The sequence below is a fragment of the Marmota monax genome, unplaced genomic scaffold (assembly GCF_021218885.2).
Source record: "Marmota monax isolate L192 unplaced genomic scaffold, Marmota_monax_Labrador192_F-V1.1 WCK01_AAM20220418_F8-fsc00414, whole genome shotgun sequence".
NCBI classification, from domain to species: domain Eukaryota; kingdom Metazoa; phylum Chordata; class Mammalia; order Rodentia; family Sciuridae; genus Marmota; species Marmota monax.
The window spans coordinates 377,615-395,104 of NW_026694289.1; the positions used below are offsets into that span (position 1 = coordinate 377,615).

Below are 17,490 nucleotides of genomic sequence, written 5' to 3' on the forward strand. Positions count from 1 at the left end.
TAGCCTGGATCTGAGTGGCTATGGTTCTGAACATGATGGAGTAAAAATAATTCCTTATGTTTGGTAGAACTTAATTTTTCTAGTCTCATAAGTATCTCTCTGAAGACATGTAACCTCAGCAGAGGCCTTAGATCAATTTTTGCTTTCCATGTGCAGGAAACAATGCTCCCAAAGGTATGTAATGTACATCTGAGTAGCCCAGAGGGTGACCCAACTGGGTTCCAGGTGTAAGCCTGATGGGCATTGTGTCTGAAGAAGGTGAGTTATAAAGGGGACACTCTGCTATACGTGCACACAGCCATGGACAAAATCATGGATGAGAGTAGCAGCCTCCATTTAGGTGATATCCTTCATCACAATCAGGGGTGCAGCATGTGCAAGATGGCTCCTGTCATCTGAGTCAGGGATTAAGAAGGGTGTGAAGAATCCAGCCTAGCAGCCTCAGGAGACAGATCCCTAGAGCATCATGACCACTGCCTGAGACCTATGCTCTGCTTGGCTCATTCTCCTCCTTACTACAGGTGAGACATTAAGAAGGGAACTTTCTGGCAGCCCAGGGCTGACTGGTCTCAATCTGCCCAAAGTTCCTCTGGGGTGATGAATGGAATTTACCCTCTCCACATGCTCCTCTTCTCTCAGGGTTGTGGGTTTGTTGTGCCTAACATAAGCACTTTCAGAGTCTGAAACTTTGGACAAAATGTCAAAGTCTCCCACTCTGGAGGCAATGACATTAGGGGTTTTAATCATGTAACCTAGCACCTACAATTGGCACACTGCTGCTCACTCCCCAGATGTCACCCTTGAGCTTTGGGTCCTAGCTCAATTTTCCAGATATAAGTGAGACCACAGGACTCCCTGGCCTCCCCAGGTGGCACTGGAGGACAAGGATATGCAGTCCTGTTTCTTACTTTCTAGGAGTGATCCACACCCACAAGAACTGAAATCAAACATCCCTGAGCTCATGTACCCTTTCTATTTAGACACCCTGCACAGACATAGTCTTTGGTGTTTGATTATTCTGAGCAGAAATTCTGAGCATAACCATAGTTATGAGAATAGGATCCCCAACAAGCTAGGACTGCTTCTTATAAAAAGTAGAACATGGGGCTGGGGATGTGGCTCAAGTGGTAGCGCGCTCGCCTGGCATGCTTGCGGCCGGGTTCGATCCTCAGCACCACATACAAACAAAGATGTTGTGTCTGCCGAAAAAACTAAAAAATAAATATTAAAATAAAAAAAAAGAATTGTCATTTAAAAAAAAAAAAAGTAGAACAAATGAAATGCTCTGTGGAGGAAAATTATTTGAAACAAACAAACAAACAAACAAAAAGGTTGCTCCTGATTCTGCTGGGAGAGGCTTCAGGATAAAGACTCTCTCTAGCTCCTTGGTGACAAGGTAAAGGTGGTGAAGGGCCACTCCAGGCAACCTACATGGTACAGGGACTAACTTACCTGAAACGTCTTCTGCACACTGACACAACTCTGACTGGCCTCAGGTCCTCCAATACTTCCTTTTCCAGATGTCCTACTGTATCAGTCACAAGTTTCCAAACAAGTCTGTGAGCAATAACCAAAATGCTCCAAAAGCAATGAGATCATGTTTTAACATAACTAGTTAGGAAGCAACAGCCCCTGCCATTACTGTGGAGAAAACAGCACTGGAGCCTCAATCCTGCTCTTCTATATTTTATTAATATATTTTTGAGGTACTGGGGATTGAATTCAGCAACTCCCTACCATTGACCTACATTCCCAATCCTTTTTCCTTTTTATCTTGAACCATGATCTCACTAAATTGCTCAGGGTAGCCTCCAACTTGCCTTCCTCCTCAGCCTCCGGAGTTGCTGGGACTACTGGTCAGCACAACTACACCTGGCTTCGATCCTGTCTTTTGGGAGGGAGTCTACTTGTCATCCCAAACCTTAACACCAGTTTCTTTCAGCTGAACTGGAGGGCAATTTGAGTGGCAGACCCTGTGTTAGTCACAATTGCTCCTTCCCCTCAAGTACATTGACCTGCAGCCAATTTTCGGCCCTCCTCTCACCCTCCTGAGCTGCTAGCTTCTTCCTGGAATTCTGATGCCTCTGGCTGAGCTGCCCCCACCTCCTAGTACCTCCTGGATCCTCCAGAGGGGCCAATCCTTAAGAGGAGCTACCCCAGGCAGCAAATGAGATCAAACCGTAAACCCACACGCCTCCATAAGATGAATTACGTTGTCTAAATCGCTTCCCTATGGCTACTTCTCCGAAGCAGGTACTTTGGCTAATTCAAGTTATATGAAGTTATTATGCTCTTCATCTCAATTCTAAACTGTGATAACCCACTTTCGAATGGAAAACAGGGCCCTTGGGGAAGGGGTGGTAGCTGGGGAGGCGGCCAAGGTTGCCCTACGAGGAAGGGGAGGAAACAGAGTTTGAACTCACCCTTTCTTCTATGCCGCGGGCCTCGCCACGTGGCCTCTCTCCTCGCGCAGCTGGTGGAAAGAAGCAGACGCTGACTCAGCAAGTTCCCTAGAGCTCCGAGACCGGCAGATTGACCAATCCTGGCTTCTCTTTTCTTCTCGGGGAAATCTCACGAGATCAGGGCGGGGTCAAACAGGGAATCCAGAAAGTTCTCTAGGGCTGGAACAAGATAGGGGAGAGGGATGGAAGCTGGGTGAAGTGAGGATGAGTGGCACCCAAGGCTCCGCCTACCTTGGCTGGGATAGGCATGGATTGGAAATACACGAGGCAGGAGTGAAGCGGGTAGAAGTAGGAGGAGGCAAGGGTGGGGACTGTGGGGTGAAGGGGGAAATAGGAGGAAAACAGGAAGTGAGATTGAGGCAGAAGGGTGAAGGCAGTAGGGTGGAGGCATGGATTCGAGGAGGAGGAGAAAGTAGAAGGGGGAGGGTGTATGGGGTCAGATTAGGGACCCTGGGATGGGGAGAGCAAAGTCCAGACCTGGACACATCCCAGGGCCTGAGTTTGCAGAGATTGGAGGGGGAGGGGACTCCTTTTATTCCATGGCATTTGGGGTACAGGAGAACCTTCAGTTCCTTGATTGAGCTGCTTAGCTCCACCCCACATTTTTTTTTCCTGGACCAATACCACAGCTCTGGGTGGGTCTCATGACCCCATTTGTCTGGACTCATTTATGTAATGTTAAACTGAAGCAACCCAGACAGATTCAGTTCATTTTTCCTTGCTCTAGAGTGCTTTCCTCAGTCGTCCCTTAGATTTGTTTTCCCCCTCCGATTTGGTTTTCCAAGGTTGTTGGTTTTATTTTTTTTCTGTACCTGGAATTGAACCCAGGGGTACTCAACTATTCAACCATTGAGCTACATCCCTACCCCCCTCCCCAAAAAATACACATGCACACATATACATATATACATACATATAAATAATTTAGAGATAAGGGCTCTCTAAGTTGTTGAGGCTGGCTTTCAAGTTTCCATCCTACCTCAGTCTCCTCCTGAGTTGCTGGGATTGCAGGCATGCGTGGTCGCACCTGGCTAGGGCTTCTTTTTGGCTAGGTACCTGTTAGTAAGTTGGGATCTGGGAGCAGGTGAAAGATGTGGAGCTTTGTAGAGGCTCAGGTTGCACCTGTGCATCTTGACCACTAGGGGGAAATTGGGACCAGCAGGGACAGTTGGGGGCATGGAATCTCTGGGGAAGATTGCAAATCCTGTGTCAGATTTTGGTACTTGCTTCCTCTCAAATCTTTTTGAGGGGTTTGGGGGTCCGGGAGGCAGTCATACTTCTGGAGGGGTATGGAGGCTCCTTCTTTGGTGAAGAAGTAGAGGAGGGTTATCAGCAAAGTGGAGGCCACATTCAGCCTCACTCAAGTTGGGCAGGGATCTCTTTGGGTCTTTTGAATTCAGCTTCTTCACTCCTGCCTGGGCAGTAGCTCACATAAACTGTTTTTTCTCAATGAGAGTAGGAGGAATGGGGTCTAGGACTGCTTTCCTGTTATCTAAGAAATATAGGGTTGCTGTTTTTCCTGGATCTGTCCTGACATTGGGTAAACATCCCCAGGTTTGTTCTAGAGGGGCTATGAATAGACTGATTCAAGATTAAAACAAACGAAAGAAACCAGCGATTGAACTCAGGGTGTTTAACCGTCAAACCACTTCCTCAACTCTGCTTATTTATTTATTTATTTTTTAAAATTTTGAGATAGGGTCCCACTAAGTCATTCACACGGACAGGGAGTCTTCCACACTGCTGAATGGGGCCTGCCCTGGGTGGCCCTTGTTCATGGGGTCATGCTGTCCTTGGAGGAAATTCCCTGCCTTGAATCCCTCAGGGAAGACAGGTTCTAACAATTCAGGGCCCATTAACTGTTAGAACCAACCTGTGGCATTATGTGGCATTATACATGAGACCCCTCTGCTGAGTGCACTTGCAGGTCTGCTCACTAGAGTTGTCAAGACAGTAAGGCTCGGAAATTGTGACCTCATTGCAGGACTGGCTACACACTTTAAGTGACTGCTATGGTTTGAATGTGCCCTCCAAATTTCACGTGTTGGAATTGTAATCCTCATTGTAAGAGAGTTGATAAGTGGCATCGTTGAGAGGTAATTCAGTCATGAGTTCTGTCTCCCAATATCCTTTTTGTGGGAGTGGGCTTTTAATTTTGAGAATGGCTTTCGTATAAAGGTAAATCCAGCCCTTTGTTGGCTTCTCTTGCCCTCACTTTTTGCCATGGGAATAATACAGCAAGAAGGCTAATCAATTGCCTGCATCCTCTTCTGAGACTTCCCAGGCTTTAGAAAAGATAAATAAATGTCTTTTCTTTATAAGTTATCCAGTTTCTGCTGTTTTGTTCTAGCAACGCACAACAGTCTGAAAAAGAGACCTAAGGCAAAAAGAAATTTCGGACACACCTATGAAAAAAAGCAACAGAAAAAGCACAGTTACATATAATGAACCATGATCTTTTTTCTTTATTATTTATAAAGCACAATGTAATTGATAAAGATGCATGAGGAACAATACTTAAGAAAGTGTATGAGGACATTAATTTTTCAGTGCTAAAAAAAGAGAACAGTCCAAGGTCAGGAGTGTTTCAGAAAGGAGACTGTGATCATGAATTAGAATCTTCTTAATGTGTTTTTGAATGCAATTTGACAAGATTTTATTGAAGAATTTTGTATTTGTTCATCAGAGATACTGGTCTGGATAACTCATAAAGAAAAGACATTTATTTCTCTTTTCTAGAGAAAAGAGCCTGGGGAGTCTCCAAAGAGGGTGCAGGCAAATGGATTCTCAGGTGAGTACTATAATACCATTAAAGAATACATACCAATCTTCCTCAAATTATACCATGAAATACAAAGGGAGAAAAGACTCCCAAATTCATTCTGTAAAGCCAGTAATCACCCTCATATTGAAGTCAGGGAAAGATACATCAAATCATAACAACACAGATTACATGTTACAAATAATCTTTTTGGTTATCCATTTACAATACAACACTTCATCAATAGCTTGATAAATCCCATGATGTTTCTAGTTAACTTTTACATAAATTTACTGATTATGTCATGATATCATGTAGTTTTAGCAAGTGGATATTCAACATATCTTGAAAACAATTTTTGTCACTGTGGGAAAATGCATGATGTGACATACTGTTAATAATTTATGACTCTGAGGACAATGTCTTTGTGTTTCAAGCATAAGTGGAAGTATATATGGTATTTCCCAGAATGCAGATTCCATTTCCAGAACTTCCTCATCTTGTATCACTGAAACTTTGCCTGCCTTCACTAGCAGCTCCCCATTTTTCCAAGACCCACAACCATGGTAACTATCATTCTACTTTCTGCCTCTGGGGGTTTAGCTGGTTTAGATTTCAGATGTAAATTAAATCATGTAGCATTTTTTCCATGTCTGCTTATTTTCCTTAGCATACTGTCCTGTATATTCATAATCATTGTTGCAAATGATAGCGTTGTATTCATTTTAAGGATGAATGTTACTCTCAGCATCATATAGCTGATATCTTTTTATATGTGGACACAATATTTAAAAATCAATAATGAAAACTGAAGATTATTTTTTTCAGAATTTATTTCCAAGATATGCAAAATTGAACATGGGGGAAGGATTTAAGGACAAGCTTTGGGGTTCTGGTGACATACACAAGGCATCATACGTCATGCCTGAAAACAACAAAACCCATTTGCCAACAAAGTTGTAGGTCTGGTTTCACATGACCATGCACATGCATGTTTGTGGATATAAAGGATTTAAGACACAAAGACACACACTAACCAAATATTAGCTCTCACAGCTTAAAAAAATCACTTCAAAAATAGTCCCAGAAATAAAGTGAAAACTTATAACTCAAAATCAGATAACTCAAAATATAAGGATCAAAGGACAAAAATATTTGGTGAGAGAAATAAGCCAGTAAAAACTACTAGTCGATTATTTTACAATGAAACAGATAAATATAAAGAAGTAAATAATTCAGAAAGGAAATAACATTGTACATAGTAGGAAAGAAACCACTATAAATGAAAGAAACCATAAAAATGAAAGCCATTTTAAGAAAATGACTACAGATTTTAGGAGCATGGAAGCAGTTGTACCTTTCTAAGATAGACCTGACATGGAGAAGCAATAACTAGGTATGGGATTACAATAGAGAAGGACAGCTACAAAAGAGGTAATGAGATAGAAGAGTCACTGAAGGATGGGGGAAGTACAAAGCCAGGAATTGGCAGGAAGAAAGATGTCTTTGTTTTGAGAATTGCACAGACCCAACAGAGAAAAGCTCTGTTAAAATGAAAAGTTTTGCTGAATCCTGTTGCTCTTAAGAATTTATAAAAACAAATTTTATATAAAGTTGGGTGACAGAGAATGTTGATGGTAAACCATGTACAAATATTGTAGAGGAACAGGGAAATAAGTACAGACTAAGGCCACTATGAAAGTTCTCAGTTTTAATGAGACTTACTTTGGAGGATGAGTCTTTGTTAAAAAATGAGGTAAAGTTACTAAGAAAAATGATACAAAGCTTGAAGAGGCTTCATTGATGAGATTGAATTCCATCATAAAAGGATGGATAGAACTCCGGAGAAAATAAGCAGACACTGAAAAAAATCACTTGAGCAAAGAATAGTAAACCAGAAGAAATAAAGTGAAGGATATGCCTTAAAAGGAGATGAAAGAAATGGGAATATAAAAAAATCTGGAGTAAGAAGTGGGAAAAGATTGAGAGAAATGCCTAGAGTTGTTAAATACCATAGGAGTTCTCATGTATAATTGATAGAGTTGCCTGACAGAGAAAAAACCAAAGCTAAGATGAAAAGAAAATATGGAAACAATAACTCAAGTTGTTTTCTGGATATAAATAAAATGCTTTGCAATAGTTTCTTCAGGAGAATCCTGAGCACTGATTTGGAATGTCTATTAGAAAGTGATATTTTAATAAAATCTAGAATTTTAAAGAAAAGAGAAATTCTTTGGTCATCTGAAATCAAAGAGCAAATGATGGACAACAGAATGAGAAGTTCATTTGTAAGCTATTTAGAGAGAAATCCTCTGTGCTAAGGAAATGGAACAATATATTGAAGCTCTTCGAGGGGAACAATGGGGAATCAAGGAATCGATACACTAGGTATAAAGTTCTAAACATCTCAGTGATCATGGAAGATCTTGGCTAAATTTGTTTCCAAGGTCCCTTTTACAGGAACAGACTTGAGTCAACAAAATCCCTAGAGACAAGTTGAAATAAGGACATATGCAAATTGCTGAATTGAAAGTTAACATGAAAAATGTTGATACCAGTTTTTTTTAATTAAGACAAAATGAGGGATATAGGAGTGAAAGAGTGAAGTAGGAGTAGTAAATAGGATGGCTGCTTTATAATACATCAAGTTTTACCTTTGTTTTCCTATGATTTTTTTAATTGATAATATTTTTAATACATGATAGTGAAATGCATTACAATTCTTATTACACATATAGAGCACATTTTTTCACATTTCTGTTTGTATATAAAGTATGTTCACACCAATTCATGTCTTCATATATGTACTTTGGATAATGATGTCCATCACATTCCACCATCATTGTTAACCTCCTACCCTGTCTTCCCTTCCCACCTCTCTGCCCTATCTAGAGTTCATCCAGTCTTCCCAAGCTCCCCCCCACCCCACTATGAGTCAGTCACCTTATATCAGAGAAAATATTTGGCATTTTTCTTTTGGGGACTGGCTAACTTCACTTAGCATTATCTTTTCCTACTCCATCCATTTACCTGCAAATGCCATGATTTTACTCTCTCTTATTGCTGAGTAATATTCCATTGTGTATGTATGCCACTTTTTAAAAAAATTTATTCCTCTACTGAAGGGCATCTACGTTGGTTCCACAATTTAGTTATTGTGAACTGTGCTGCTATAAACATTGATATGGCCGTGTCCCTGTAGTATGTTGTTTTTAAGTCCTTTGGGTATATACCTAGGAGAGGGATAGATGGATCAAATGGTGGTTCCATTCACAGTTTTCCCAGGAATCTCCATACTGCTTTCCATATTGGCTGCACCAATTTGCAGTCCCACCAGCAATGCATGAGTGTACATTTCCCCACATCCTCACCAACACTTATTGTTGTCTTCATAATAGCTTCCTTTCTGATTGGAGTTAGATGATATTTTAGAGTAGATTGCTAGAATATTTTTTTTTATATATGCCGCAGTCTGGCTGGGCACAAAATCACAAGCCACTCAATCAGGAACAAACTTTATTTCCAAAACTCCCGTGAATGCCACGCACGTGGCCTTCTCTCGAGACACACTACACCAACAGGAAATCCCTCCTTTGGAATTCCCTCTTACCGCACTTCCCCAACCAATGGGAACTCTCCGTTTAGAATGATGTTGACCTGAGGCTTAGCATAGATAGCCTTTACGATGTTGAGATATGTTTCTGTTACCCCTAGTTTTTCTACTGTTTTGAACATAAAGAGGTGCTATATTTTGACAAATGCTTTTTCTGCATCTATTGAGATGATCGTATGATTCTTATCTTTGAGTCTATTGATGTGATGAATTACATTTATTGATTTCCTTATGTTGAACCAGCTTTGCATCATTTTAACCATGTACATCCTGAACTCCTTCTCTGAAATTTCTTCTGTTGTGGCTGCTAAAGATTCTAATGATGTGGTGTCTTTATTTGTTTGGGGCACTTTCTTTGCTTGTCTTTTCATGTTCTCTTTTGTCTTCCTTTCCAGCTCTGTGGGTCTGGGGTATTATTGTTTTTACCCTATAGGTTTGTAGTGCTCTTATAAGGTTCCAAGACCTCTTCTGGCCGCTGGAGATCTGGTCTGGGAGCTGCCCCCACCTAATATGGCAAGAATATTGAGCCCAGAGGGAGGCAGTCTGCTTTTAGTGCTGGGGTGTCTGGTGGGGTTGGGGGAGCTGAGCGATGGCATTGTGCTGTGGGTAGATAGCAGCTGAGTAACCTGCATGGGAGCGGAGTAAAGTCTTGGAGATCTGTAGATGTGTTGATAGGTGATTCAGCTAAGGCGCTTCTGAGTCCTGCATGACTAGAACTTTGGACTTTGGGTGTTGGGAGCCAGGAGTCCTGCTTGAAAGCTCAGTGTCCTGCTTGAACCCTGAGGCCTAGAGCCATGTGTGGGGTCACAGCGCTGGTGATTTCTGCAGAGAGCAGCTGTATAGGGATCTTCTAACACTCTCAGAGATAGCAGTATTCTTACTAGGTGAGATCTGGATCATGGAGTGACACAGAATGCTGCCTCCCTTTGGCCTGCCATCTTTAACCCTCCCTATTTTTTTTTTTTTTTTTTGGACAGAGAAAAAAATAGAAAAACAATTGGCATCAAGTGACTATCATTTAATACAAAACATCCAATATTGAAAACAGAACTTATTTACAAAAATTATTCATTATGCATACAACTACATAAATGATATCTAATTGAAACTATGGAAAGGAAGAGTAGGATATGGCTTCTGTCCTTGTGCTTCTTCCCTGATTGGAGCTTCTCATTACTAGGGAAGCCCCAGCTCTTCTGATCCCCAAGATTGCAGGTACTCTCCTCTAATGAGTGGGAATAGAAATCAGCAATACAAACACAGGTGTGTCTCCCTGGGGACATACAAGGGAGTAGGAATACCTGAAGCATGTTCAGGAGCACAGGATTCCTTAGGCCCTGAATAGTGACTTTGGGTCATGAGCACCCAGGACTCACATTCAGGGGGTACATAGCCTCTGCTATGGGTGTTATCTGTAGGTACATAGTGTCTATGAATGTCCTCCAGGAGCTAATTCACCTAGACATCCACTTGGGCAGCCTCAGGAGCTGTTCATCTAAACAGTGAACCTGATGCAGAGGAAAGGAAAAGGGAGTTTCTGACACTAGATTGGTAAGATCCAGTCTCACACACTTGGGACCCCTGAAGGTCAGAAGTCTTGGTGACATGGGAGGGGGGCTGCGAATGAAACGGCCCTGCCCCATAGCCCTGAACTCCCTGGAATGCATCAGGTAACCCAACATTAAATATGGAAAATTTGCTGTTGCTCATTCTCTTTTTCTCATGTACATTCCCATCAAACTGTCAATGTTCATTTTAATTGAAATAATGCATTGGCTGTGAGTTCACATATATCTCATCATTTTAGAATATTTCATCATAAAAAGAGTTGCAGAAGGCTATGCCTTTTAAATGTCATGAAACCAGGTATACTAATGTCATTGAATTCCAAACTGAGAAAAATGAAATAATGTAAGAAACTTGCAATATAGCTCCTTTATCCCATCCATGTGAGCATTACACTGTATCCCCTACAAGTGTTTGTTTTGTTTGAATTTGAAATATGTATTCAAGGGCTGGGATTGTGACTCAGTGCTAGACTGCTTGCCTAGCACATAAAAGGCACTAGGTTTAATCCTCAGCACCAAATAAAAATAAATATATTGTATCTATCTACAACTAAAAAAAATTAAAAAGAAATATGTATTAAAAAATTACAGAAAAAAAAATCCAATGAATCTCTGTATGAAAAAGAAATATTGCCATGAGGTGACTCTATGCCTCAATGGAGCTCTACACAGGCTGAGGGCCCCCAGGACTTGACCAAATTCCAGCTGATCTTGGAGAATGTAGTATGCCTGCCTAGATGCCATGTCTGTTAAGTATCCCAGGGATGCACACTGGGGCCTGGTTGGCTGTCATTCTTGCATGACAGGGATTCCTGGTTTGCTTCTCTCTACCTCACATTCTTCCCAGGATGCTCAAAAGGGTGGAGGGTCAGCATCATCTTCCAGTGTCTCCCCATAACTAATGATTCACTGGTCCCTCTTGATTTGGGCAGGAGTAGGTTCCTGTAGAGTGAGAGGTTGAATAACATTTGTGGCATATTCACAAAAGAGAAAAGGAGCAGCCCCCTCTGTATTCATGGGCATGTTGGTCCTACCAGTTGCTACAGCCTCTCCTGGTTGAATCAGCAATATGAACCTCAGCCTGGCAGGAATAGAAGCAGGTCATACAATGGTGTCCATTCCCTAGGAGCATATTCTGGTGCCTCCTTCACTTCCACACAGGGATTTTTATCACTCTCTTATCTCTACTTGCATGCTCACACACACCAGCTACCAGTGCAGTGTTCTCCTTGGTTTTCTTGATGTACCAAAAATAAAATGTAGGCAAGGTGTAGAGAAGATTGTGTACTTACCTACTCACCCTTCATATACTCCCTCCATACTCTCAAATGTTCCTCTTCCTCCTTGAAACCCCTAAATTCTGGCTGCTTTCAGTTACTCCAGATAAAGAGATGTTTGTGACGTTTGGAAGGAAGGCAAAACTGGTGTCTGGAGCTACCCAGAATAAGAACATGTTTATGTTACACAGAGAAGACCAGACTTTTCCCCATTTCATTCCAGGAGCATGGGTTCCAGCTCTTCTGTCCCCAGCCCAGCTGCTAGCTGGCCATGCAGGGTTGCTCAGTATAATTCATTATTGCAGCCTCAGGATGGGAAACTAGGATGATGGTAATAAAAGAGAGGGAAAGCAGTGAAATTTTATAGACATTAAGGGGTTGACCATAGTCATGTGCCCCCAGATGATGTGTGGGTCAGTGAAGCACTGCATAGGCAAGAGTGGACCCTTAAGATCATTCACCTTGTGAGATGTTAACTAACTTTATTTGCTTATGTACACTACAGGATATTCACACAGTGACCAAATCACATGAGGACAGATTTCTCAGAATCTAACCCCATCATTCATAGGAAAGTGACTGAATGAACTGCCTAGATGAAACCAGCTTGTTCATTAACTACCAAAAGTGGGAAAAAAGATCTAAAACCAGGAGCTCATGAACAAAATGGCAGAGGACAGAGAAAAATTGTGAGAGAAAATGAATTACATGCACTTTGTATCTGTGTGTCTCCAAATCTTCACAGATGGAAAACTGAAGAGAATCTTCTGCGTGCCAGAAATGGTGGTAGTGATAAGGTGGCGATGGGAAAGGAAAGGAGAGTGTTAAAGCTGAGGTGGGGACTCAGATCCTGGATACTGCTGGCTACTGTGTCGCTCAATTTCAAGACCCTCTTGAATATCTATATATACTTCTCCAAGGCCTAGATTGCAACTATGCAATGAGGAAGTGGTCTCTGATCTCCTACATCCTTTCTCAGCCCTCAGATTCCCTAACTGCAGCCAGGTGTCTGTGTCATCCCCTTCCTTTTAGAGACAGCCAGTATCTGCATGATTTTCTTAGCATGATAGTGATTTCTTTCAGACTTCTCTTCTTTCATTGCCTGCTCTCATTCTCTTGTATCATGCCATTTACTTTTGCTTTCTTAATCTCTACCCATCATAGTGTTCTCCAGTGTTAAAACTCACAAGGAAATACTCAAGATGGACTCCATCTGTTTGAAAAACCCATGGATCCCTTCCTATATTGGGACCTGTGTTAGATCCTGTGGTAGAAAATGACAACCAACTCTACATACACAGTGAGGATTTTATGTCTGTGCTAACCTAACGTAATTAGGAAATACTGCATCTTTGCCCTAACCCCATATATTTCCTTGACATTAGAGATGGCAAGCACAAGTTTAGAAGTACTATGACCTTTCTAAATCCCTTTAGTCTATAAGGGAGACAATGAGTGAGAGTCATATAAGTAAATGGCACCTGCTGGAGTTTACACAGAATCTTGGATGGACTAGCCCGAAAGGCTACTGGTAGGCCTGATAAAGGGAACAGGAATGGACATGGCTTCAGTGCAGAAACAGAATAGCACAGTTTGATTGGAACCGTGTGTCTGAAGGGTCAGTGACATTCTGGCCTGCTGCCTAGGGGCTACATCTTGGGTCTGCTTTATTCTACATGATGAAGCCAGTGGGCCATGAGGGCAAGTTTTCAGCAAGACCAGCAGCTCCTTTCCACCCATCTTCCAGTATTCCTGCCTGGCCTTGGAGGGGATCATGGGACAGTTGGGCACGGTTCTCACAAATAGTAGCTAACTGAAATCATTGGCTTTAGGTGATATATGGAGGCTGATGTGAGTTGAGGTTAAACTTCTCTCTTCTCTAGGAGGTACACACAGTAATCCCAGAGGCAGTATTCTTGAACCCATTCTATCCTCCACTTTCTCTATGCTTTAACCCAGGAGTGAGGACATACAAGATGTCCTAAAACTGCAGAGGGAAGGAATCGACCCCTCATAATTCCACACACAGAGAGACATTTCAGAAGTAGGATGGTCCCAAGTATATCTTGACTTTGGGCTTCCAGGGTGAAAAAATAAATTTCTGTTATTCAAGCCAAACAATCTGGTACTTTGTCATGGAAATCCAGAAAAACCTTTTAAAAAAAGCACTATCATTCAACCAGACCTAATTGGCACTTGTACAATGAATACTTCAACCATGAGAAAATATACTTTCTTCTCAATGTCATGTAAAACATGAATCAAGATAGATGACACTGTGGGCCAGAAAGCACATCCCCAAAAGTTGAAAAAATGCAAAAATGTAAAATATGCTCCCATACTACTGTGGATTTAAATCAGAATTCAACAACCAAAAGATAAATGGACAACCCTCAAATATTTGAAGATTGAACAATATAGCCTATAAAACAGATGAGTCAAAGATTAAACCTACATGGATGTTTTTATATTTTGACCAAAATGAAATGAGAATGTGCCTTTTAAAAATTGTGTGATGCAGTGAAAACAGTGCTCAGAGAGAAATCTCTTTTACTGCATGCAATATATAGATAACAAAAGGCCTAAAACCAACAATCAAACCTCACACCTTTGGAAATCAGGAGTGAAGGCATTTTTACAAAGCAGACAAACAAAAACCCAATTATAACAAAAATCAATGTAATGGAAAAAAAGAAAATCAATATCAAAGATCAACATACCCAAAATGTAGTTATTTAAATGATTGGCAGTGCTGACAAACCATTAGCCACCTTAACCATGAGAAAAAAAAAAGAAGAAGAATAAACAATGAACCAATACTACAAATTAAGACTTGTTATCATTACTAAGTCCATGGAAAATTAAAGGAAAACAATGGAATACAGCTAGGAGCAGTGGTGTAATCCTGTAATCCCAGTGTCTCAGGAGCCTGAGATAGAAAGGTCAAAAGTTTAAGTTTAGCCTCAGCCACTTAGCAAGGTCCTAAGCAACTTAGTGAGACCCTATCTCAAAATAAAAATCAAAAAAGGGGCTGGGGATGTAGCTCAGTGGTAAAGTGCCCCTAGATTAAGTCTCTAGTACCACACACACACACACACACACACACACACAAAGAAGACGACAAAAAAGAAAAGGAAATGACAGAATACTTTTAACCATTCTCTGACTATATATATATATTTGCTTGGTTGAAATGGACCAATTCTTTAGTGGCAGAAATCACCAATATTTATACATTGAGAAAGATAGTCTGAACAGTTCTTTATATATTAGATAAATTGAAAAGTCAATTAATAGCATTTAAAAAGAGAAAGAACCAGTCTTAGATGGGTTCAATGAGCCTATTGTGTTATCATTTTGTCACTGTGACCACAATACCTGATAAGAGCAACTTAGAGGAGAAAAAGTTTATTTTGGTCCATGGTTTCAAAGATTTCGTCCATGGCAGGCTGACTGCATTGCTCTGGGCCCAAGGATGAGGCAGAACATCACAACAGAAGAACCTGGTAGAGGAATACTGCTTCATTCATGGTGGCCAGGAACCAGAGAGAGAAAAAGGGACAGTGACTACTTTGCAAGGCATCCCCCCAATGAACCACCTTGTCCATCCACAGCTCCACCTGCCCACAATTAACACCCAGTTAATCCATTCAAACTGATGGACTGATTAAGTTGAAACTATCACAATCCAATCATTTCACCTCCCAACATTTCTGCATTAACATAGTGTTATGCTCGAATTCGGGACCCCTAAAAGACCACCAGAGACCAAGATTGATGTAAGCAGCAAAGAGGTGTTTATTGAGAGCTAGCTCGGTCCTCCGCATACACACACAGCAACTGGTGACGCTGAGAGGCCCTGAGCCCAGGGTTTTCAGCAATTTTATACATTCTTTGGAGAAGGCAGGGACCCCCACATACATCATAGCATCTCTTAGCAAATCATCACACACCGTGGGAAAATCAAATAACAACTCTAAAACATGATTAGTATATCAAGTGGTGGGAAAGAATCTGGAAAAAATATTGGTTAGTTCAAAGGGTTGACGCACTTAAAATTGATTGGTTTAAATCGTGAGGATGTCGCAAGGGGGGTACGTGCCAAACTGCAGGGCTTCTAGTTCAGATATTGGTTACCACACCTAGGTGGGAGCCATCTGGAATTTCATATATTTCAATATCTTGGCCTATCTTAGGCGATCACCATCTGCGGCTTTTCCGAGAACTGTTTCCACAGAGCTTTTCTGTGGTATTTTCCTGACTTTAGGACTGCAGTCAGTCAGAGGTTAAGTTTCAGAGAAAAATTAGGTCCTAAGTAGAATGAGATTGCTTAGATCTTTCAACAGGAGCTTTGAGCAAGCACCTCATATCTAAATGATAACATTTACCAAATTCTAACTTTACCATTCAAGGAAGTGATCATAATCCTAGGTAAATATACAGTTATATTAAAAAACTATGTCTATAAAAGTAGAAGGGAAACTGTTAGAGAAGAGGAATGGGATGGGGTAGGGGTTGGAGTGAAAGAGAATGGTCAAAGTAATGGCCAAAGTAATGTGATCTGAATGCACAACATGCCACAAGGCAATCCATTATTCTTTACAGCTAATGTGCACGAATAAAAAAAATTTAAATTACAACCACAGAAAAATCTAGGAATGTGTTTATAGCAAAAAAACCAGGAATGTTTATAGCAACTTTATTCATACTTTCCCAAACTACAGAAAAATTGAGATATCCTGCATAGTAAGTGGAATGTACAACAAACTGTAGTACATCTACCTAGTGGAATATTATTTAGTAATAAAAATAATTGAGTTATGGAGTTCCAAAGAGATTTAAAAAAAGAAATCTGGAACGCATACTGCTAAATAAAATAAATAAGGCTGAAAAATTGGATACTCTGTGATTCTAACTATATGAAATTATGGGAAAGAAAGTCAATAAAGAGCAGAAATTCAATGAATGCTAAGGTTTCTGGGAAAAGGGGATTGGGATTCACATGGAAAACAATTTGTTAGAGCAAGTTAACTATTTTTTAATGGCTATGAATGATGTCATACATTTGTCAAAATCCCCAGAACTGTGCACCACTGAATCTTCATGCAAAATCTGGACTATAGTTGCTCATAATATATCATCATTTACTCATCCAAGAAATGTACCATATGAGTATAAGCAATCTGGCCAGTGCAGGGGAGGGTGTGAGAACTATTTGTACTATCTGTATAATTTGTTTGTTAACAGTGTTCCTAATTAGTTCTATTAAATCAGAAGACACTGTTTTAGGAAGAGATCTATTTCAGCTAATGTTCAACAATTGGTTAAATATCTAAATATTATCTTGAGTTTTTACCATTGCAAGTGAACAAAACTTTTTAAGTTGTAAATATGTTACTTCTGAATGTGTAGCAATACTGATTGTCTTTAAGAATTTAAAATTTCACATATGAAATATAAGAATATGGTATAAAATTTTTAAATCTTCTCTTAAATATGAGAGAGGAATTAACATTCTTGAGTAATTTAATGATGGGATTTTCATAGTACCTTCATTTGATGCATCCGTAGGATGCACTTTGTTTCCATGACAAATTATGATTTTGAAGAATCACTGCCTTGGGTGGGCAGATTTTCTTGATTCTTGAGGAATGACTCTTGGAGAGGCCAAAACCTGGGAAATGTTATAGAGAAAGCTGTCTTGCAGGCAGAAAAACCATAGGAAACTAACATCAATTTTGTCACCATTCTACATTTTTAAAAAAATTCACACATAAAATATGTGTATATTCTTGTATTCCAGTATCAT

At 40.5% G+C, this 17,490-nt stretch overlaps 1 gene segment (V, D, J or C); it reads left to right on the forward strand.

Annotated features, from left to right (window-relative positions):
• Positions 1-236: 236 nt before the first annotated feature.
• LOC124108957 (immunoglobulin lambda variable 2-18-like) overlaps positions 237-17,490 on the forward strand; it is a 29,232-nt gene continuing 11,978 nt past the window's right edge. Inside the window, 1 exon segment of the V gene segment in view lies at positions 237-258. Coding sequence covers positions 237-258 — 22 coding nt within the window.